Source organism: Aedes albopictus, chromosome 2, assembly GCF_035046485.1.
Source record: "Aedes albopictus strain Foshan chromosome 2, AalbF5, whole genome shotgun sequence".
Taxonomy (NCBI): domain Eukaryota; kingdom Metazoa; phylum Arthropoda; class Insecta; order Diptera; family Culicidae; genus Aedes; species Aedes albopictus.
The window spans coordinates 304,995,801-305,019,006 of NC_085137.1; the positions used below are offsets into that span (position 1 = coordinate 304,995,801).

At 38.0% G+C, this 23,206-nt stretch overlaps 1 protein-coding gene across 3 annotated transcripts in view; it reads right to left on the reverse strand.

Moving 5' to 3' along the window:
- LOC109424254 (dendritic arbor reduction protein 1) overlaps positions 1–12,405 on the reverse strand; it is a 430,722-nt gene extending 418,317 nt beyond the window's left edge. For 2 of the 3 annotated variants that reach the window (XM_062852182.1, XM_062852181.1), the window contains exon 1: positions 10,792–12,405. In XM_062852182.1, the coding sequence (XP_062708166.1) occupies positions 10,792–10,845 (54 nt within the window). In that variant the 5' untranslated portion in view covers positions 10,846–12,405. The remainder of the gene's footprint in view (positions 1–10,791) is intronic. The other variant, XM_062852180.1, reaches the window with a different exon arrangement.
- Positions 12,406–23,206: the final 10,801 nt, after the last annotated feature.

A 23,206-nucleotide genomic window follows, 5' to 3' on the forward strand; every position in this document is an offset into this window, starting at 1 on the left:
GCTACATACTCACACTGGCAGACAAACAGGCAGACCTTCTTCGCGGCTAGACTATTAGGCTCGACCTGGTCTGCTCACGGGTTCAAGCCAAACCACGCTGGTAGTCTCCACTATAGTTTGCGGTGCGGTCATGCTAACGCTTGCCCATTAAGAAATACATCTTCTCCTAGACTCACTCGTAAGATATCACTTTAATTTATTGATTTGCTCGCTCGCCGGTATCAGAAGTCACACCACCACATCGCAGAGTGTGGAGAGGTCAATACATAGCCCCGTAGCCATGGATGGAACGGAATATTATTTATAGAAATCAATCGAAGACGAAAAAGCGCGCACCGCACGCTTATGATAATTTTGTTTATCGCAATGGTCATTTGTTTGCCTCTTCTCCGGCCAAGCGGTGTGTGCTGGCTGGGCTGTCTATCTATAACCACAAGGTCCGCTGTTGAAGATGGCGTCCGAATAGACGCCTCATGTGTGAATGAATCAACGTCTCCGTCGAGCGATCTAGGGAGGCTAGGACCTAGAGGTACCACTACCGTCGCCTTAGCCAACAGCCGCCGCTTGATGGAAATAAGAGGAGGCATGTAGGTGATGGACGGGCAAAGCACATTCCTTTTCACTATTTCCACAATTGCACCCAGTTGTGCTGCGTTTGATTAGAAAGCCGATTTGATTGATTATGTTAATTGAAAAATAGAGTTCAAATAGATGAATGAGCGTAATGTTGTGGCTCCTGGTCATTACGATAGTGGGCTAGTTGCCCAATAAATATGCTAGTGCGGTAGGTTGCAGTACAATTTCCGGTCATATTTAGGAGCAGTTTAATCCAAAGCTTTCACATATTATTTCAACCGGACAACATCGCTTTCTTAAGGACAGACTTGTTAGAATACCAAAATGGCCGCCACAATGGCCGACTTTGGCACCTACTCACACTCACGATTTCGAACACACAAATCTCTACGTAAACATTATCAGCGCACCTGAGCTTGTTATTTTAAGCTTATTACAAGTGAGCAAGAACAGAATAATGGAATGCATCATTGTTTGGAGTTTGTTTCCTGAGATTTGTGCGTCTGAAGTTTTGATGCACTGTTGAAGCGGGATTTCAAGACGTTTGTCCTTAATCTTTCCGCAAACTTTTTAACATTAATTGTCCTACCTATAGTAAGATGTATGTAAGATACCATGATACCAAGCTCAAATGAGAATCGTATATTATTGAAAACTGAAAAAGCACTTTTCTTTAGAATGAAAAAGTGAACAAAACCAGTAAGGTACACCGGGGCAAGTTGAAACGGATGGGGCAAGATGAAACAGCGGGATAACATGATGTTTTCTAATGATGATGAACCATTTGATTGCCATAACACATAGTTTTTGATTCAAACAATCTTTTAGCGAAGGATAAATTTTCAAATTGTATTGAAATCTATTTCAAAACTTCGCGTTTCATCTTGCCCCACCCGTTTCAACTTGCCCCGGTGTACCTTATGTCCGATTGTCATAATTGACTAAATAAACAATCGGGCATTTTTATTTTCTTCGATTTGTGGATAATTTTGGAAAATAGTAATTTTTGCCATTCTCAATTGAGCCTTAAAGCAACTTCATTGGCTAGAACAAAATCTGCTCATCAGCTTCTATCTAAGTTCTATGAGGACTTCTGTAATTAGTTACTAAAAATTGCCTTTGCCAATTTATCTTTTTTGTGGCATTTGCCACATTCCACGAGCTACGTTTCGCTTTCAAAAATAGTTTTATTGATAAATTCATGCCAACCAGCTTGTAAAAAAGATCAGCTTTGAATAGAAGCTTCACTTCCTGCTTTCTTATTTGAAATTGGACCTTTTTTACGCGAATTGTTTTTTTTTTTACGCGGGGGATACGTACCGCGTAAAAAAACTCAGTTCAAATTTCGAAAAACCGCGTAAAAAAGTCTCACTATTTCTCGACGAATCATGCAAAAATAAGACGATGATTTTTTTTTTGTATGGAGTTTTCATTTACGCGGCCGCGTAAAAAAACCTGACTGTACTTCGAAAAAATCAAGAAACAGAGAGATACCATGACAAATATATGTAATTGGAATTCATTGCCAGTTGAACTAAAAAATATTGTTTCTCCTCTGCATTTCAAGAAAGCATTTTTACAGCAAGTTAGTTAAAGATTTTGTTCAAAAAGTGCATTATTTAATTAATAATTATTGCTCAGTTTTACAACAACGCACTTCATATTATCATTGAGCATCTAAAACATAAAAGACATTGTCTTAAGGTGAATATATAACGAAGCCACACCTAAAATTTTCAAGAGCACAAATCTGGAGAACCGAATGTCGGTTTGCGCTGAAAAGTTGATCGATTGGTCACCACCAGCGGGCTACCAATCGATCAACTTTTCAGCGCAAACCGACATTCGGTTTTTCAGATTTGTGCTCTTGAAAATTTTAGGCGTGGCTTCGTTATATATTCACCTTAAGTTTTCATGAATAAAAATAAATAAATAAATAAATTGAAAGCCAATTGAAAAGAAAATGCAATTTCCAATACGAAAAGGTTCTGGAACGGTCAAAGATCGATACCAGACATCATCAGCGTAGTTTGCGCGCATAATAGCTACTTAGCCTTGTCTTACAATGCTTTTCATACGTTAAAAATGTAAAGATGCTACAACAAACATCGGCTCTGTTATGCGCTATGGTAGCTGAGCTATGAAAAAATACGATACAAATAAACAAAACTTTTCTGAATGTAAGATTTGAGAAAATATTTAAAATATTTTTGATATACACTGTGATGCATAATTGATCGGACAAACGCCGATTTTCATACAAAATGGCCAAGTTTAAGATGCTGTAACTATGGTTTGCTTTGTTTGATTGAGCTCAATTTTTGACATGGAACTACAAATATGCTGAATTTTGTGTATACAAAGTATAAAATGTTTTCGTTCACAGGTCTGAGCGTGGCAAGGCGTTGAAAATATTGCAAAAGTGATCGGACAGCGGTACCCCTTTGATTTACACGCGTGCCGCTGTCCGATCACTTTTGCAATATTTTCAACGCCTTGCCACGCCCAGACCTGTGAACGAAAACATTTTATACTTTGTATACACAAAATTCAGCATATTTGTAGTTCCGTGTCAAAAATTGAGCTCAATCCATCAAAGCAAACCATAGTTACAGCATCTCAAACTTGGCCAAAATCGGCGTTTGTCCGATCAATTATGCACCACAGTGTAAATGCTTTCCCATTGACCTCTCGTTTATGTATGAGTTGCATGCATGGCTCCATAAAGCTTTGTGATGATTGAGCATTGAACATAAAAAATTTGATCGATAAAAAAGATAATAAATGGAACCAATACGATATAAATAATTTGAAGATGGACATGTACCTTTTTTATTCGTAAAATAAATAAAGCACTTCACTAGCTATAAACAGAAGGTAAAAGTCATTCAGCACGAGGGCTTCATACTTGTTTCTTTGCCAAAAAATATATGTTGGGCAAGTCTTCGCAAAATAACCCCTAGGTTTCCTGAGTGCTGACAAAAAATCTTTTAAATGCATATAGCGTGAAATGTGTTCAAATGTGTGCTCATATTTGAAAACTTAGTGGAAGTAGGTTTTTGTTTTCCCATACATTTTATATGGGAGCTTAAATATCAAGCATGACCGACACGCACTTTGAAGTTCCGTAAAAGTAAATTTTCGTCCAATCAAAATTTAAAAATAGACTATTCAAATGTTGAGAAAAAAATAAAACGTTTAAATCGAAATACACAAGTTGATTTTTCGATTTTTTTTCCGCCCTCACATCACTGTGGAGCGGTTTGAAGGGTTGCGAAATAAAGTTTGGGAAACTGTGCTTTATGTCATCCAATCCAATATTATGTTTGGAAGGATTTACAGCGACCATAGTTATTTTTGGATGCATAGTGTTATGTTACAGGATCGGCTAGGCTTATGAGAGCTCACAGTATATTAACATAGTCTTTGAGATACTTCTGTGATATTCAGAATTATCCAAACTTTTCTGCAATTCAGATCATCGAATCTACAGCCATAACAACATTTTTTTTTTGTTATTTTATATGTCTAATAGCACTGCTCGACAAAATTATAATTTGCTCTATTTTTGCGTTCTGCTCCATTGTTTACTACTTATAAACGTTTTATTCCAGGAGGATACAGTTAAATCTACCATTTCATATAGGAGGATTCAGGTAAATCCAGGGGTAAATTTATAATTATCCTTTTCTATTTCAGATTTGAAATCGGACACCCAACAAGGATCAAGGAAGCAGGCATCAACCAACAATATTTTGTGCACCTGAACGTTGACCAAATGTTTCCTTTGAACTTTACCCTTCCACTAACACCCAAACTCCCGTGACGCCTAGGCCTGAAAGAATGTAGAGGTCTTTATGTACTTTCATAGGTGTCCAACTAATCTTCCTTTCCCATCCCTCAGCTGTCGCAAGGACGTGACCAGGACAGTACTCGACCGTTGGAGGATTGCGTGAATCTTGTCTAAGAGTCAGAGATTAATCCCAAATCTTTGTGCTTTGGTAACGGACAGGAAGGATGCAACCCTCATAACAGCGAGCCAGGGCTGTACCACCTACGAATTTGTGCGACTTGCTTTATGCTAATGCCAATGCTAATGCTAATAGCACTGCTCGACAAAATTAAAAATAATTCATCCCATAGCAGATGAGAAAAAAAGAACAAAGGTTTGAGACCCTGTAAATGTCCTAGTGAAAGTATTTTTGAAAAATTTTGGAACGGGACTTCCCAGTTTTTGACCGAAGTTTGCATGGAGAAATTGGGGTGTTCAATTGATATCCGCATTAGAACGCGCCGTGCATTTATTTAGGTGTTTTCGATATTAAGGTACACCCCAAGATCTCCATACAAACTTTGCTCGTAAACTGTGAAGTCCCGTTCCAATATTAAAAAAAAAACTTTCACTAGGACAGGGGTTCTCAAATTTTGTTGGCTTGCGACCTACTTTTGATTGTTTTAATAACACAAGTAATTTATAGTTTTCATAGGTTGCGATAAACTTACGCTACGTAGTCCTTTTAGCAAATTTTATTTAAGGTACACCGGGGCAAGTTGAAACGGGTGGGGCAAGATGAAACGCGAAGTTTTGAAATAGATTTCAATACAATTTGAAAATTTATCCTTCGCTAAAAGATTGTTTGAATCAAAAACTATGTGTTATGGCAATCAAATGGTTCATCATCATTAGAAAACATCATGTTATCCCGCTGTTTCATCTTGCCCCATCCGTTTCAACTTGCCCCGGTGTACCTTATTTATTATCTAACAGTACTCTTTTCGCATTTGAGAAAAAGTTAGAATACGGTTAATGTGCCCACGTAATCAATTTCAATAACCTCTTTGTTTTAAAAATTTGAAATAAATTTGGAAGTTTCTAATACAAATCTAACCATTCTGGCTCCATGCAACACTACAGAACACCACAGGCTTGAGGTATTCTCTCACAGATTTTACTTATTTTTTTACATTGAAATCACTGTTTAGCTGTTCTGATTTCTGTAAAAGTTCAGATTTTCGAAATTCACAAGAATTTCAAAGTACGGTAACAAAAAAAAACATTGGTGGAGATTACCAAACGTTCATTGATTTCCAGTCGAAATTTGGTATGTTTTGTCAATTTTCGGTATTTGTTATTTGATATTCATTTTTAAACAAAAACTTCGAAAGAGGTACAATCCCCTCTGAGTGATTCCCGCAATTTTGAAATCTTTCTCAAAAAGGCCTCTTTAACTTTTCAAAAACAACTCATTCCATACAAAAGGTATAGGGTTTAAAATCGACCTAGTTTTCTCCGATTAATATTTTTTTCTAATCATCGTAAAAATAACCTCAAAAAATCCTGGAAGTTTGAAATTTGAATAATTTTATGAATGTGATGCTCAAAATCGATTAAATGATTACTTATACCTCAATTAATAGCAGCAATTCTAAACACAGTTTGCACAAATAGCAAGAACTGCATCCATTGAATGGCAACACGGGGCCCTCCCAGATAATAGGAGTCGCATAAGGATGCACGTAGTATATCGTATAAACTGCTATTTCATGTTACCATCGCATAGGGGAGACTGAGGAGACTTGATCCCTGGGGAGACTTGTTCCCCCCATATTTTCTCGGAATTAAAAACATTTTTCTTCTAGCATAATTTTTCCAAAACTACTCTTGGACAAACGACTATGTTTTGGCTAGAAGTGATTTCGATTGTACATTGCATTATTTTTCAACGGCTGATGGTTTGTTTTCAGTCCTTCAGAAATCTTTTAGGCGATTCCGAAAACTCTCAATAACTTTGTGAAAATTGAACCAAATCGTGTCAAAATTTCACAGGACATAGTTTAAACAAAATACTTTCAAACTTATTTATCCAAATAAGACTGTTGTTCACATATTTTAATTAATTCAGCTTATTATACACAACAGTGGCATGGGGAGACTTGATCCCTCAAGGATTACACACACATTATACATGTGAAAAATAAAATTCCATTCGGAAGCCTCTATTTACTTGGAATTCTAGTCTATTCAACGATAAAATGTGTCAGATAATTAATACTTTAGTACAAACCAAAAAAAGGGGGATCAAGTCTCCCCATTTTGAAAATGCGGCATATCCTTAAAAATTCAAGGAAATCTTACAATTTCAAACACTCCATATTCATCGAAAATTCAAGAAAAATCGAAAAGAAAATGAATAGGAAGACTCTGGAATGATTTTCCATTTAAATAAACCATGTGCTGAAAGGGGGATCAAGTGTCATCCATTTTTGAAAAATACATCATAAGACATGCCTCCATAAAAACACAGTTTTGAAAACTTCTACATTAATTTAAAGGCCTTCTTCTGTGTATTAACTTGCAATACATGTTTACCTGTCATTTTGTACGGAAATCGGATCTAGTTCTGTGTTTATTCTTAAAGTTTCAGGTAAGTCAAGAAAAAGGGACCAAGTTTACGACAACAGTCGGGTAATACGGTATATGGTGTTAGTTTTTGAATTTATGGCGATGTATCCGGTAAAGTCATATAAGAATACAAATCAACTTTAATAAGTAATGACTACATCGTATTTAACAAATAGGGTATGTATACCGTTCCTTGGCCTAATATGCCAGCCACCTTGACAATTTTGACCATAACTCGTGAATTAACAGCAGTATGAATGATGTGTTCACTCTATCACGCACTCTAGGTAGTGCATGTTTCTGCAATTGGAAGTAAACTAGCGTGAATATTCAAGAACTTACTTAATTACGTTGAAAAGATTCGATGCGATGGTATGCAACGTTGGTCTACGGTACAAAGATTGACCTATTAGTGGATACAAAGTTGGCCTATTACTTTCCAAACGCTACACACCAAATTTTGATTTTTTCGTCCAGCAAAATGAATTGCTGGAACGCCATCAGCAAACTGTAGTGTGCCGAAAATTCAGTAATGATAGCTGAAGATTCAGCAAAGTTAGAAATTGCTGAACATCAGCAAGAGAGTTGTCAAACACTTAGCATTTTCCTGGACACATTTTGTGCGCTCCTGCCCGAGACACTGGAGCGAGCAGAAGGACGTGAAAATTCATTCGAAAAATGAATATTTTTCATCGCGGATTACATTAAAATGGAATGCGCCACTTCTATAATGAGCGTCCATCGCGTTTGCTATCTCTGGATACCTAAAATTAACTTCAAACGAACATTTCTATCAATTTTTGTTTCGTCTGAAAAGAAAAAAAAAAACAAAACATTTCGGCCAGACTCGAGCTCGGACAAAATTGCTGAACGACCAGCAAAACAAGCTGTCAAACCGCATTACTGAAAAATCAGCAAGAAATATTTTGCTGGATGGATTGCTGGTTTTACAGCATGTCAAAAACCAGCAAAATTTTGCTGGTTTCCAGCGAAATAAAAATAGTGTGTAGAACCACTTATACTCTATTTTTTTTAAATATTTCTGCTGAAGTATTATCACTGTTTGTTCACCAATCTTGCTTTCAAATTACATTCTCGGAGCCAAATTTTCACATAACTATAAATAAATCACTTAAACTAAAATTATTTCTTGATTTAGTAACGATAACAATGCAACCCCATTATTGTGTTATATTTTTACAGTCACCGCACACAAAATCTTTCTTCCCGTTCGTTCCTTCTGGTTCATTCGCAAGCAATGTTGTTGACGTCACTTTTTCGGTGTTGTTGACGTCACTTTATTGATGGGCCAAGATTTGGGTACATAGTGAAAAAAATGTCCTCAATATTCGGCCCACATTTAATTTGTAAAATAGCTATTTTTCGTTGAAAACAAATATACAAGATCAAAATAGCGTCTTTGATCGTCGCATAAAATGTTCAATTATCGAAAAGTCAATTCGAAATGTTCCAGAATCAGGCCATTTATGATTATGTGTATAGACTACCCACTAAGCCGAAGAACCATGGCGTCTACAAAAGCTAAACAAAGTAACGTTTTCATTCAATTTGAATGCTCCAAAATGCTTAATTGAAACGATAAATATTACAGTTGTTTGGCGTATAGCTTTTCCGATCTCCAGTTATGCGTGTTTGTTTGAGCTTTTGGTTAACGTTAAGATAGGCCAAATGAGGGGACTATGCCAACGAAGCATCCCGATACCCTATTGTGATTTTTTATTGCGATGAATTTATCTGTGCGTGGGAACTCACAAAGTATCGCAAGAACTTGCATTATTTTATTACGTACTGCGATTATTATACAACTACATTTGGGAATATTCTTTTATGCCAGTTTAACTCGTATTGATGTTTGAATGAAATCACTTAAATGTAAAAATATACTCGTTGAAGTATGCAAGTGCATTCAAACTCGCATAAACTTGAATCGTTTATGTTAGTACATATAATGCGATTTGATATGTGATAACAATGTGACTGCGAATGCAATACCAAAATGCTGAACAGTCACTATTATGGCTACATATTCTTCCCTCTGGTTTTGTGGCCTTGATAATCAACAATGATTTGCGCTAACCAGAAAGGAGTAGTGAAAACTGTGCGGGAAATCACGCACGACGCAGGTAAGAGCTATTCTACAAATATTGAGATGAGTTTGCATGTGATGATAATTAATCAGCTTGTTTCATTTTAGTATCGTGTGATGTGAAGTGGAAAGTGTTGCTCGTGAATCAAAAGGTTTATGACCTCGACACTGAGATTTTTTATAACATTCCCAACTAGCAAAAATAGCTGTATAACAGCTTATGGAGCAAACGCTCTTGGAAGAAAGCTCGCATAAGCTCTTATACAGCAAAAATGTTAGTGGGGTTATTAAGCCGCATAAGGAGCAATATTGCATCGCAACAGTGCACACCGAAAATCGCATAAAATATCGCTTCGAGTTATAAAGACTGGACTCGAAAAAATGAGACACAAAAAATAATGTATAACTTTTGATTGCGCGCACAAAAATAGCTGATTTTTTGACCAGGAATAGTACATTATGTGTAGCTAATACCATAAAAATTTCATCAAAATCGGTTAAGTGTTGGCGGAGATATCGTCGAAACAAGAGACTTACCATTTGAGAATCTTGGGCCAAACAAACAGTTTAAAAAATATCACATTTTTACCTAAAACTGTAGAGCCAAAAATATTGAACCGACTTCAATGAAAACTTTTCTGTACAAAATTTCATTCAATTTGATTTGACCTTCAAAAAGTTATAGCAATATATGTAGTACTATGTCACACATATGTGGTTTTTGGTATAGTGACATTCAAACTGCTCTAAAACCAATCTTTGCCAATTTTTCTTTTCTAAATCGATTGGAATTTTTACATACATTTCATTGAAAATAGTATATATAGGCTAGTAGTCAAAAATTCCAACAAAAAAGGTTCAGGTACAGGTAGAAACCAACGGTATCTCATTAATGGAAATGTGTATATGTGTTATGGTTATGTTGGTGTTATGTATGGGAATGTGTATACAAAAACAAATACTCAAACACTACTGTTGTGAATAAAGTAAACGGATGTGTAAGCCGGTTTGAATAAGTTTCCTTTTTGAAATAGTTGCTCACTCTAGTAACTGTTTTTATTAGATTTTGAAGAATAAAACTTTATCGGATAATGTGCTACATTGTTGAAAATGTTTAATTAAAAGAATCTCTTTAACTTCAATACATAACCTATTAGTCACTTTTACAGCTCTGACGAAATAAGGCTGATACAAATTTAATTTTGATTGTTTGATTACCCCACTCCCCTTTCCCTTCAGAATTTTTTGGTTGAATTTAGCATTTTGAGGGGGTAGACAAAAATATTTATCCAAATATCGGCTTTAATTGAAATCTTTTTAACAAATCCGATGAGTTTTTAATATTTTTCAGATTAAATGCTTTATTATTTTTATCCCCCACCCCTTCGATCAGCCAAAAAGGGGTGGGACAAAAAGTGAAATAAATATTTGTTACGGCCTAACTTTTAATTTGACAAAGCTCCATTTTTACATCAACGGTTGTAATGAACGTATGGGAGTTTGAATTGACTGCATTTATAGAATTGAATTGATGACATGAATTGCCCAAATGGAGAGGAAGGTGCCTGTGGAGCCGACCTATCGATGCTTTAATTTTCAGAAACGATTTATGATTCAGGGAAACAGCTCGAATTGTTTCTCAAACTATATGCGTGTACAAGAAATGCCTGCACTTATAAAAAAAATACATCGTCTAAATACATACCTGCATTACCCAAAAGCTTGGCGACGGCACGATCTGGTCACCTATTGTATCCATAAAATACGAACCGCCTGATTGGAACGGCCGTTGTCTCCTGCCTTGCTGCGTCCTCAAAGCACTACGTGCAGCCTTTCAAAATGTTTTCGTTCCCAGAGATCAAAACTGAACTATGGACACAATGCCCCAAACGATGACGGATAAACTATTTTGGAACACCACTTGTCACTGAGCAACAATAATTGATCATCAATTGATCTTCGCACAATCCTTTCTTGTCTTCTCAGTTTCTTTTCTTTTCGGATGCCTTCCTTCAGTTTCTTCTCACAACACTTTGGAAAGAAAACAGCATTCACTCAAACACGGACTCGGTCAGAGCTTCGGTTCTGCTTCCATTTATCATCGGCAACACATGAAATCACATAATTGATCCATGAATAGCAGCACTCGTTTCCCCTTTTTCTATTCGATTCACGGTGTTTCCCAAAAACAGTATTACTATCAATCACCGGCTTGTTTTCTTGTTTTATGCTCAATTATCACTGACCAGTCGGTATTAGGCCTTGCCGTTGAAAATCAATAACACCAAACCATCCTCACTAGCACGCCACTTTAAATCGGGTTTAATAATCGTGAATAATTGCTGGAACAAAATCCGATCTCACTACAAAAAAGCGGGATGAACATCGAAAATCCACACTCGTCGTCGAGGGAGGTCGCCCGCCGTAACGGAAAGCCAACAACCGCAGCCAATAAGGCGCTAGCAGTCTAGCCTATACATACGTATTGCACTTGAGCTTCACTCACGTTGATCTAGATCAAGTTTACTTCCTCGCGTGGAACACCTCATCAAGCAACAGCCCCAGAAGCAGAGCACATGTATCAGAGCCCGATCGACGTCGTTAATTGGACGCGTGGGTGGATGCGAATGTCAACTCCCTCGCTGAGCCACTTCTCTCACACGAAGCGCGCGGAGCGTCCAATAGCTCTAGAGCCCAAACGAGCAGCAGCGCACGAGACTTGAACGCAAGCAAAGAACGGAAGAAACGGTTTGAGCCGACTGTGGAACGACAACGCCGAAACGTCAGGGGATCAGCAAAGCGCACACGTATTAACTCACCGATAGTCAACACGATACTGAGTCCCGGTTAGCCGCCGCACCAGGTTCGTAGGTCCTCGCACAACGAACGCGATTTTCTCCCGTAGCAAAGTGAGCGGTGACCGACGGCGGCTCAATTCGCTCGGCGGCTAACTACGGCCTGTGGGACGAAGCTCTAGTCTTACCTGTCCGGCTCGTTTCATTAGTGGGTCTCTTTTTTACTCTCACGTGTTTTCGATTTTTTATCGCTTGCTCCCTTTCATTCAGTTGATGCCGGCTACGAGAGAGAACGAGATCACCATAGCGTGAAACGAAACTTCATTCATACTTCAGCGGTTAGCCGGTGATCTACCAACCTACCATCAGACACGGCGATGATGATGATTCGCTGCGTGAAGGTGGAAAGAATGTATACAAGTTGCGCGCTCGCCGCGACCAGTGTGGAAGGAGCCATAATTTGCTGGCTGTGTGGTCTCCATAAAAATTTTGCATATTTTGTGCTCTTCTATACGTTTCTTCTGTTTTTTTGCTTCCACTTGTTTGACGAATCAGATACGTTCGTAACTGCAAGCTTCACTTTCTGATCAGCGATGGCCGGAGAAGGCCAATGAGATTAGAAAATTATGTAATGAACGGTGGAAAGGTATAAAGTATTAAGGTATAAAGCGCCGATATGCTCAGCTAATAGGATAATTGTTCCTTTCGTTGAGGTAGTACCTATTGTTGCGGTAGTGGCATTTGAACACTAAGTGTCTAAGTCTTTTTCGACTGAAATGTTACCAAAAGGTATTTTTAATAGATGTATTATCACAGACAAACAGACGTAACACTCTGATAATTCAAATCGTACACCGATTTATCGGTCTTTTTCAAAATATGATAGTTGGCCAACTGCCCACCCGTGGCGCTCGCATCGGTTTTGTTCGAGTTTGACGTTTGCTCACTATCGCCACCTAGTTGATGGTCGGCCAAACTTAATCCTTTTAGCATTGGGCGAATATGTTTCCGTGACTATGATTTGAATCGAAAAATGTTCGAAGTGTTAAGTCTGTTTGTCTGTAATATTATGCTTCAATGAGCCATTTTACGAGACGTTTCGGATCAGCTGATCGCTCATTTCATGAATGAAAATTTGACAGGAGGTTGCGCCCAAGCCCGTGAGTGTTAATATCAATACTGTTGTCGTTTCGTAAAATAGACTATTACACTAGTTTACAAAATAAAACGAAAGTCGTGAACTTCTGTCAAAGACCAAAATTTTTTAAGCATAATTTTGCACTCATTTCGAAACCGTGCTTCAAAAAATGTAAAGTAGAACAGTTTTTGAGATTTAGCTCAATATCGAGTTTTACAACATTTTAAAATATGAAATTTAATAAAATTCAAATATCTTGCGTTTTGTTCAACCAACTTTAAATCTTTTTCCATAAATGAAAAGCTGAATATAATATACCACCGACTAAACCTTTGTGACAAACGCTTTGTGAACAAAAACACGTGATGGCCATTATTATCAATTTGTGGCTTCGCGTTGCCTCTGAATGAAACATTATGGGTTATTAAAGCATTTTAGGAAGTATTAACCCGTTAACGCCCAAGGTGTCTCATAATTTAAATCTTCAAATTAATTTGTTATCAAAGGTCAAGTTCCAATATAATAAGCATGATTTGATGAAAAAAATGGAAGTCTATGGTGTAGTTCCAAAAAAAATCTTCATTGTAGGTCCTCAATATCTGATAATTTTCTCGAGTTCTACTTCAGCACAACTTCTACGCTATCGTTATGTTCTGATCCGTATAGATAAAATGCAGCTCTAAACAAGTGAGAGAGATGATAACCACTCAAAAAGAATAGAAAAAGGACTTATAAATTGGGGCAGAAATATAACCCGATAAACGCCTAAAAGTATGCAATGCATGGTTCTTGTTATTTCATGTAGTTTCGACTGCAACATTTCTCACTTTTTTTAACAAATCAAATAAAGAGAGCTCACTATGTGTGACATAAGCAAACGTTAAAATACTTTAGAAGTTAGATTTTACAAAGATAATTATTTCTAATAAAGTAATTGAGTTTTTCCTTCAGCACCCCACAAACTTTCTTTACGTACTCACCATACGTAAACTTTTCAGAAGTTTTTTTATATTTAAAAAAGAAAATCGTGTTAAGTACTGTTCCATTTAATTTGTCTCCTTTGACAGATACGTATTTCGACCTCAACTATATGGTCGTCTTCGGTGTCTCGTATTTACAGGTATTCTACTAGCACGCCCAGGTTCATCATCATTCCATGTTTTGATATAAAATTTCAACCAGATATACTCTACACGGCTTCTTCACTTATGTTTGTACTACTCCATGATTGTTTATTCGTGAACAATATGTGAATTTAATGGTGTTATTCTGGGCACTATCAAAGTTACATCGAAAAGATAATGTGAAATCCCCGAATGAATGCCGGGAGGATATACAGAAGGAATTCTGAGAGTCATATCTGGTAGAGTTCTGAGGGAATCTCAACTGAAAGCTTGGTAATAATCACAGAAGAAATCCCGGGAGGAATTGCTGTATAAATCCCGAGCGAGGATCCCGGCTCATAGAAAGAATTCCATTAGGATTCTCTGAATATGTTTCGACAGAACACTTTGAAAGCATACTAAAATGAATCTGTGAAGTAATTCCAGAAGAAACCCGTGAAAGAATGCTGGGTAAAATTTCTGAAAGAATCCTTTCAGGATTTTTTAAAGCAATTCTGTCACAAATCCTTGAAGGCATCCCGTAGAGAATACCTGATGTATTCCTTAGAGAGATCATGACAGGAATCCCGAGCAAAGTCTGACAACAAATTGAAAACAAATTTTGATGTGATATTGCAAATTATGATAACTCAGGTTGTTGTCGTTTTGGTCGTTTTAACGGTTAGAACATCAAAAATGAGAGCAGAAAAATGCTCCCGTAACAGCATGTTGAAAACAATTCCTGCTATCAGTGATAGCAAATTGATAACTGTTTTTGATATCAGTACGAAAAAAATGGAAAAATCGTTAAATATAGGGTTTTTTCCGATTGATATCAAATCCTAAATTCCATAAGATAACTACATTAATGGTTTATTCCTAAAGTTATTATACAAGATTGCCTAGAAGTTATGAAATAACTTAGATACTTTTTTATTTTTTTAGTTTTATAAATAGTTTGAAGTGACAGCAAAATGAAATCTAAATTTGAAATCAAATTTAGTCAAGACCAACTGATATCAAAATGTGATATCAATTTGCTGTTGAATACAAATCGAGTTTTCGATTTGCTATCATTTTGTTGTTAGACTCTGCTCGGGATGCCGAAGCTGAGCAGGCATTCCTGCAAAAACCATAGAAGATGTCTCTATGATCTAGGGTTGCCTGAAAACAATCTCGGAAGAAATATATATTTTTTCTTTTTTTTTCGGGAGGGATTCCTTAAGGAGTAACAGCAGGAATCATGGAAGGAATCTTTGAAAGAATTCCAGCACAAATCCCCGAAAGAATGCAGAAAAGAATAACTAACAGAATCCTTTCAGGATTTTCCAAAACAACGCCTGCAAAAATCCCTGAAGAGAACTCCGGAGCAATCCATACAGCAATATCGGAAGCAATATCTGATGGAAACTCGGGAATAAACCTGAGAAGATTCTTGAAAGGAATGCTTGAAGAAATCCTGGAAAGAATTCCTCAAGGTATCTCAAAAAAGAACCTCAGCTCATCTACTCTCATCTCAATTCTTCACCCTATTCTCTAGCCTCTACCTTACTGTCTTCTTTGCCCTCTATTTCAACCTTCTATCCTACGCTCTATCATAACCTTCAACCCTACCATCTGCCCTACCCTCTAAACTATCCTCTACTATAACCACTGCCCTATCCTTTACCGTACCCTCTAGTCTATATTGTGCTTAATCGTAACGTCTACTCTACTCTCTACCCTAACATTTTTTCTACCCTCAAACCCCTACTCTCTATTCTACCCTTCTCCCTACCGTCTACCCTATCCTCTACCATAACCTTCTACTCCACTCCCTCTACTCTATCATTCACCCAAACCCTCTACCCGACCGTCTGCTCCACCTTTTATCCTACCCGCTACCCTACCATCTACCCTTTAGATACGCATATTGCATGGTATTGTAGCTCAAACTACCATTCCGTGGCTACTAACTTGGGTATGGTCCGCCATCTTGGGTTTCAAAATGGCGTCGGATATTCATTTTTGAGTTCTACTCATGAAGCCCGATCGATAGATACCCATATTGCATGGTTTCATAGCTCAAACTCTCATTCTGTGGCCGCCATCTTGGATTTCTAAACAGAACCAAATATCGTTTTTTGACTTCTACTCATGAAGCCTGATCGATAGATACCCATATTGCATAGTATCATAGCTCAAACTACCATTCCGTGGCCGCCATCTTGGATATGGTCCACCATCTGGGATTTCAAAATGGCGTAAAATATCGATTTTTTACTTCTACTCATCATGCCCGATCGATAGATACCCATCTTGGTTTTCGAAATAGGGTCAAATGTCTATTTTTGACTTCTACTCATGAAGCCCGATTGATCGATACCCATATTGCTTGGTATTATAGATCAAACTACCATTCCGTGGCCGCCATCTTGGATTTCAAAATGGCGTTAAATATCGACTTTTTACTTCTACACATCATGCCCGATCGATAGATACCCATATTGTATGGTATTATAGATCAAACTGCCATTTCATGGCCGCCATATTGGATATGGTCCACCATCTTTGATTTCAAAATGGCGTCGAATATTCATTTTTGAGTTCTACTTGTGAAGCCCGATCGATAGATACCCATATTGCATAGTATCCGAAGCAGCATTGTCGTTAAAAATCATATATTCTGGAGTTTTGACCGCCATCTTGGAACCTAAGCCGCCATCTTGAATTTAAATATCCTTGCTACCACCTCCACATCCTAAGGAATGTGCATACCAAATTTGATTGAAATTTGTTGACGCATTTTGGAGTTATGCCCTAGGTTATGCCTATGTTCCGGCATACATATATACATACATACATTACATATAAACATACAAACAGACAAACATACAAACATATAAACATACAAGCATATAAACATACAATCATACATACATACATCGGCTTTTGTATGTATTGATTAACAACTCTTCCGAAGAAATGAACTGTAAATTATTAATCATTGTCAAGATTCCAGGGAAATATTTTTTTTCGCATTGGAAATGATGCTCACAGATCGTGACAATATGCATTCTTTGCAGCATCGTTTACGCCACCTAGTGAACCAGTCACATACTATATTGTCCACTATGAGTAAGGTATGGGTGTGGAGAACATCTTCTCTGAAGAAAGTATTCTAAAATTTTGCATAATTCTGGAGATATTCACATCAAAAGGACTGTCCTATTTATAGGACGCTGGGCGGATATGGGTTAAGGATCGAATTAAGAATGTCTCAACCTGAAAATAAATAAATCCGAACATTGGTGGCTGTTAGCATCTGCCCACTGCATTCCCATCGGATTGAACAAGCATCGTGACGATGTTGCTGCTCTGCTCCTGCTGCCTGCAGCACGGCGAAGGCATGATTACCGTCGACGGTGACGCCACGGAACACAAACATGCACTCTTCAATCAAAGTATGAAATTCTGTGAGATTATTGAGTCTTTTACGCTCCCAAAATGTTTTGTTTTGAACAGAATTCATGAATTTATCTTTTTTTTAGTGAATCATGAGGAATTTTGGTAATGTCTATAAAATAAACAACATTATCCAATGCTTTAAAAATCTGTTCACTCCAACACAACTATGCGTGGCATTATTTGAGAGTGCTCAAAATATTTCGGCCGAAATAGTTCTGAACCAAAATCAACAGATCGCGGTAGTTTTCAACGGTTTTAATTTTAATTGTTTGGACGAGAATTTCATGAACCTTTACACTATCAAGCACGTCGGTTCGTCGGTGATAATACCATTCGATCGCAAGTTTTGCGTCACATTGATGATGGGCGTGGGGGTCTGTCAAATGTCCATGTGGACAACATTGATATAAAAATTAAGAAACAAAGATGCACTAACGAAACGAATAATTATAATAAGTAATTTTTGAAACAATTTCCGAAGCATCTCCCGGAGCAACTTTTGGAAAAAATCCTGAGGAATAATTAAAAAAAAAGTCGGGAGGAATTACAAGATGAAATTCCAGGAGATAACTTTGGTGGATTTCCCGGATAAACTTTCGGTGGAATACTCCTGGTAACTTATTATAAGCATTAGCTAGTATTAGCATCAAGCGATGAGTCGCACAAATTTGTAGGTTTTACATTCCTAGAATGCTGTTATGAGAGTTGCCTTCTTCCCATCTGTTGCACAAAGCACAAAGATTAAGGACTGATATCTGACTCCACGACAAGATCGAAGCAATCCGGAAGAGTTTTCCTAAGAATTAAAATTTCTCTTTTAAAAGAACTCCTGGATAAAAGTCCCGGAAAACATTCGAAAAGTTTCCTGAAGCAACTTCCACAAGAGTTCCAGCAGGAATTTTCGAAGAAACTTTTGAAGATTTTGCGGAAGATCTTCCAGAAAAATCCTTGCAATAAAATTTAGAAGATTTTACGATGGTACTTTTGGAAAACTTTCGGGAGAAACTCCTGGCAGAATTCCCTGGGAAACTTCAAGAAGATTTTACAGAAAAAAATATAGAAATACAGAATTCCCGGAAGAATTATCAGAATCTTCGGGGGAGCTTCTGGAAGAATCCTCATGGGAATTTCTGGAAAACTCGCAGAGAAACTCCCTGCAGAATTCCTTGATGAATTACTGAAAAAAAAAACAACGGTGAAACTTTGGAAAACTGGATTACCTTTCACATAAATTCCCGAATTTAGAAATACCGTAGCATTTCTTGGAATTCTCAGGAAAACTTCCGATAGAATTTCCAATGGAGTTTCTCCAAGAACTCCTAGAGTAAATCCAGGTGGAAGTCTTAAAAGAATTTTCAGTAGAGAAATTCCCGGTGAAAATTTCCTACCAAACATCTGGATAAATTCCCAGGAGAACTTATGAGAAAGTTCCCGAAGCAACTTCCGGAAAAACTTTTGAAAAAAAAAATCCCCGTAGAACCCCCAGCGGAATCCTAAGAGGAAATCCTAGAGGGGTTTCTAGAGAAATCACTAGTGGAACTTCTAGAGGAATTCCCGAAGGATCTCCTGCAGGAATTCACATTGGACTTCTGAATGACTCCTAGACAAATTTGCCGTGATGTTTCTCGAGGAATTCTAGGTGAGGAATCCCCTGAAAAATTTCACTATGAATTCCCAGTAAAACATCTGAAAGAATCTGCGGCAGAATTCCTGGAGGATTCCACAATGGAAGACTTTTTAGAGAAATTGTCTCAACAAATCACGACAACCATGGATTAAAAACATTCCATTCAATTAAAAATCTTCTTTTAAAAAGACTTTAAAAGAAGCAATTATTTCGTTAAAAAATCAATAAATTATAATTTACACCTATTACGAAAACTACAGAATATTTGTAATTCATTAAGTTATAAATTGAGCTTGAGCTTGAGCTTGATTGACCGCCCGTGGATGCTACTCCAGTATCGCCAGACCAGCTTACACTCACACAAGGTCCAATGAGATAACTGCCGGGGACTAGCAGGCATCTTCAGTGTGTGAGCGTTGGTGATCTTCTATTTTTTTTTAGGCGACAATGGCGCCTGCCACGTCAGGTTGCAGGTCAATGTGGGGAAGGGGTAAGGAAGTGATGTTTGCAATCGTTTGTATCCACATCTGGCCGAATATACCTCTGCGCCAGCACAAACTCATGCGGATGTTGGAGTGTTGGTGGGAATGGGTTGGCTGAAGGTTCACACATTGGTTTGTGGATACCAGGGGAAGGTGATAGAATTGTGTGTTTTTATTATATTGAAGATGTGCGGCACAGTTCGCGTGATTGCATAACTTGTAGGCGTTTTTCTAATAGGATTGTGACACTGTGCTGTGAAAGTTTGGAAGGAAGGGAAACGGCTTTTTCAACCCGTTTCTGTTCTAGCGACGGCTATGAACATGTTTATATACATGAGTTGTATATGTAGAGAGCAGAGAGAAAGTTTATAGAAAGATACAAAGTAGGAGGAAAGGGACGGGGCCAGGGATTGAACCCAGGACCTTCTGCATATAAATCAGAAGCGGTAGCCACTAGACCACCAAGCCCGTCTGTAATTCATTAAGTTATAAATTATATATAAAACATTGCTAACAAAAAGAATCAATTAAAAAAAAAATCAAAGTCGAAAAAGAGATAAATCTTTTGTTATGTCCACGTGGTCATTGGTGGAGGGGGGTAGGGGTCAATGTAAAGTCCACGCTTGTCCACGGTAAGGGGGGAGGGTGTCAAAAACTACGATTTTTCTGTCCACGTGGTATATGGACGGCCCCTAACAACCTCAAAGGGGTCTCCAGTGAGCCTATTGGTTAAGGCTATGGATCGCCAATCCAGAGATGGACGGTTCGATTCCCGTTCCGGTCGGGAAAATTTTCTCGACTTACTGGGCATAGTGTATCATTGTGTTTGCCTCACAATATACAAATTCATGCAATGGCAGGCAAAGAAAGCCCTTCAATTAATAACTGTGGAAATGCTCAAAGAACACTAAGTTGATGCGAGGCAGTCCAAGTCCCACTCGGGTAGAGCCATAAAGAAGAAGAAGAACAACCTTAAAGTAGCAATATTTCGTTATTTTCCCGTAGATAAAGGATAGATTTGGTTATTTTCAATTCAACCCATGGAAAAAGTTTGCTTGGGGCGATATAATTGTGGTTTAAACATGAACCTAGTGCTTAACTCCTCCATGTTCGGATCAATTACCCTATAGTCAAATTGTGATACAGGCGCATTTCATGCAAATTTGAAATTAATCTATATATATAAAAATGAGTTTGAAGTCCCTTTGAGGCAACAAAACTCACGAATCGATGAACCGATCAGAATGACCCTTGCATGGTTCGATTCGTATTTATGGCGGCTGTGTTTATAAGTAGTAAAAGTTGTGAAAATCATCTAAAAAAGTAAGAAAATTGATGAAAACCTGATTTTACATAAACTGGGAAGAAAATAAACAAGATCGCAATAAAACCAATCTAGAGTGCCGTGCTGCAATGAACCCAACAGTTGTCAAATCATCACAGCTTGGCAAGACAAAGTTTGCCGGGTCAGCTAGTATAGCATAAACGAAGGACTTTTTTTATATATTTCTGTACGCCCATTGTCACGAAGTTAACCATTGTTTTGTTTTTGTGTTAAATAAAGAATACATAACATCATGCTTCTCAATCAATAATGAGCTCCATGCACGGTGTACAATATTTAGAAGGTGATACATTCCCTAAAACCGACAGTTTTTTGATGACGTAATTCAAATAGTTCATAAGCGTGAACAAAATGATCTAGTACGTCATATCATTTTGATCAACGTAAAAAGACGATAAGAACGTCCAAAATTGATGTTTAGATAGGTAACTAGCCTGTTTGTGATCTTTGTGCTGTGAGCATGGAGTGGAGATTAAATTTTGCTTCCCCGATTCTTTACATCTTAGATAAAGCCCATTATCTAGAGTTCGCTTCTTTTTCTTTGCTAAGTAACGGGAGAGGGAAAGAAGGCGATTTGAATCTGCTCAATAGGCACTTAAAAAATAGCTCAGAGTATCCTGACTTCAACATTCTAACAAAAATATAACATAATTGTAACAAACCAATTCGACTATTGCATGGTCAAACTAGCTATCCCGGTAAACTGTATTGCCATTGTTATGGTGTTGTGGTCTCCCCGGGACCACTAGAACACATTGCTTCGGAGAGGGTCTGGTACAGTTGTCACCCTCGAGGAATTCCAAGTTTTGCAGCTACATACATCTCAACTCGCTCTTTAGGAGGACACCGCCGTATGGGGCGGGCATACCGCTTCCCCTGGTCTCACCAGTCCCTATGTCCTCGGAAGGCGGTGCAGTGTGGACCCACGTCTGCTTCCCGCTGCACTGCCAATGTCAAAAGCGCACCGCATTTTGAGCTCCACCTAGCAGAGGTCCTATCAACTTACACCGCAGATAGACAAAGGAGTGCAAGCGCATTGGCAATAGCCCGGACCAACTGGCAGCTGGCGCGCGTTCCTTACATCCTACTTATTACTGCAGAGTTGCGAACTTCCCTCCTCTTACGCTGGAGAGCTGTCTTGGTGATCTTTGTAGTACGGTAGACCTCACCTTCCGGGAGCCGAACGGGTACTCGAGAGACTATCTACTTCTTCGGTGTACCTCAGAAGTCTGTTGAGGATAATCTCTTCGAGCACCTTCCCTACCGTATCGAGCAAGCAGATTGATCTGTATGCCGACGGGTCTCTGGGTGGTTTCCACGCCTTTGACAATAGGACCAGACTCTGCCCCTTCAAAGCTATGGGAAGACTAACTCGTCCAGGCATTTCTACATAGCAGGCCTGAACATAACGGTAGCCTATGCAACGGCCGGGAGACTTTTAAGGTCAGGCTCGGAACTCCGTCCGGGCCTGGAGCTTTACATATGCTAAAGGATTGTACCATCCCCGCAAATTTCTCATCGGTGGCTCCCCACATAACCAGCCCCAATTCTTAGCTGTCCTACGAAATGAGGCCAATGACTCGGAGCATAACGCGGGAACAGCTTCTGTATGATCCCATACAGCATCTCTGGAGACTGCTAAGTGGGAGCCATTACACCTACATACACTGAGATGATTTTCCGTATACCTTTTATGTGTGAAACTACATATTTTTTTTTGCAATTTGACTCCATCTATGAAAAATATGTTAGACGAATATAAAAATTATTAAGATACCTCCAAATAAAATTTATATCCTGAGCCAAATATGCATTATTAAAGACGAAAAATAAGAATTTTGTGTGGGGATTATAACATACATGTTTATGTAGTTTTATAAGGCCGTTACAAATATTTGTTTCACTTTTTGTCCCACTACTCCTTGGCTGGTCGAGGGGAGGGATAAAAATAATAAAGTATTTAATCTGAAAAATATTAAAAACTCATCGGATTTGTTAAAGAATTTTTAGCAAAACCCGATATTTTGATAAATATTTTTTTATCTGCCCCCTCAAAATGCCAAATCCTGCCAAAAATTTTTGAAGGGGGGGGGGAGACAAAAAGTCAAAATTAAATTTGTATCCGCCTAATAGTTATATGTATAATTCAAATAAATGTTATGATTCAAATGGTAATATTTATT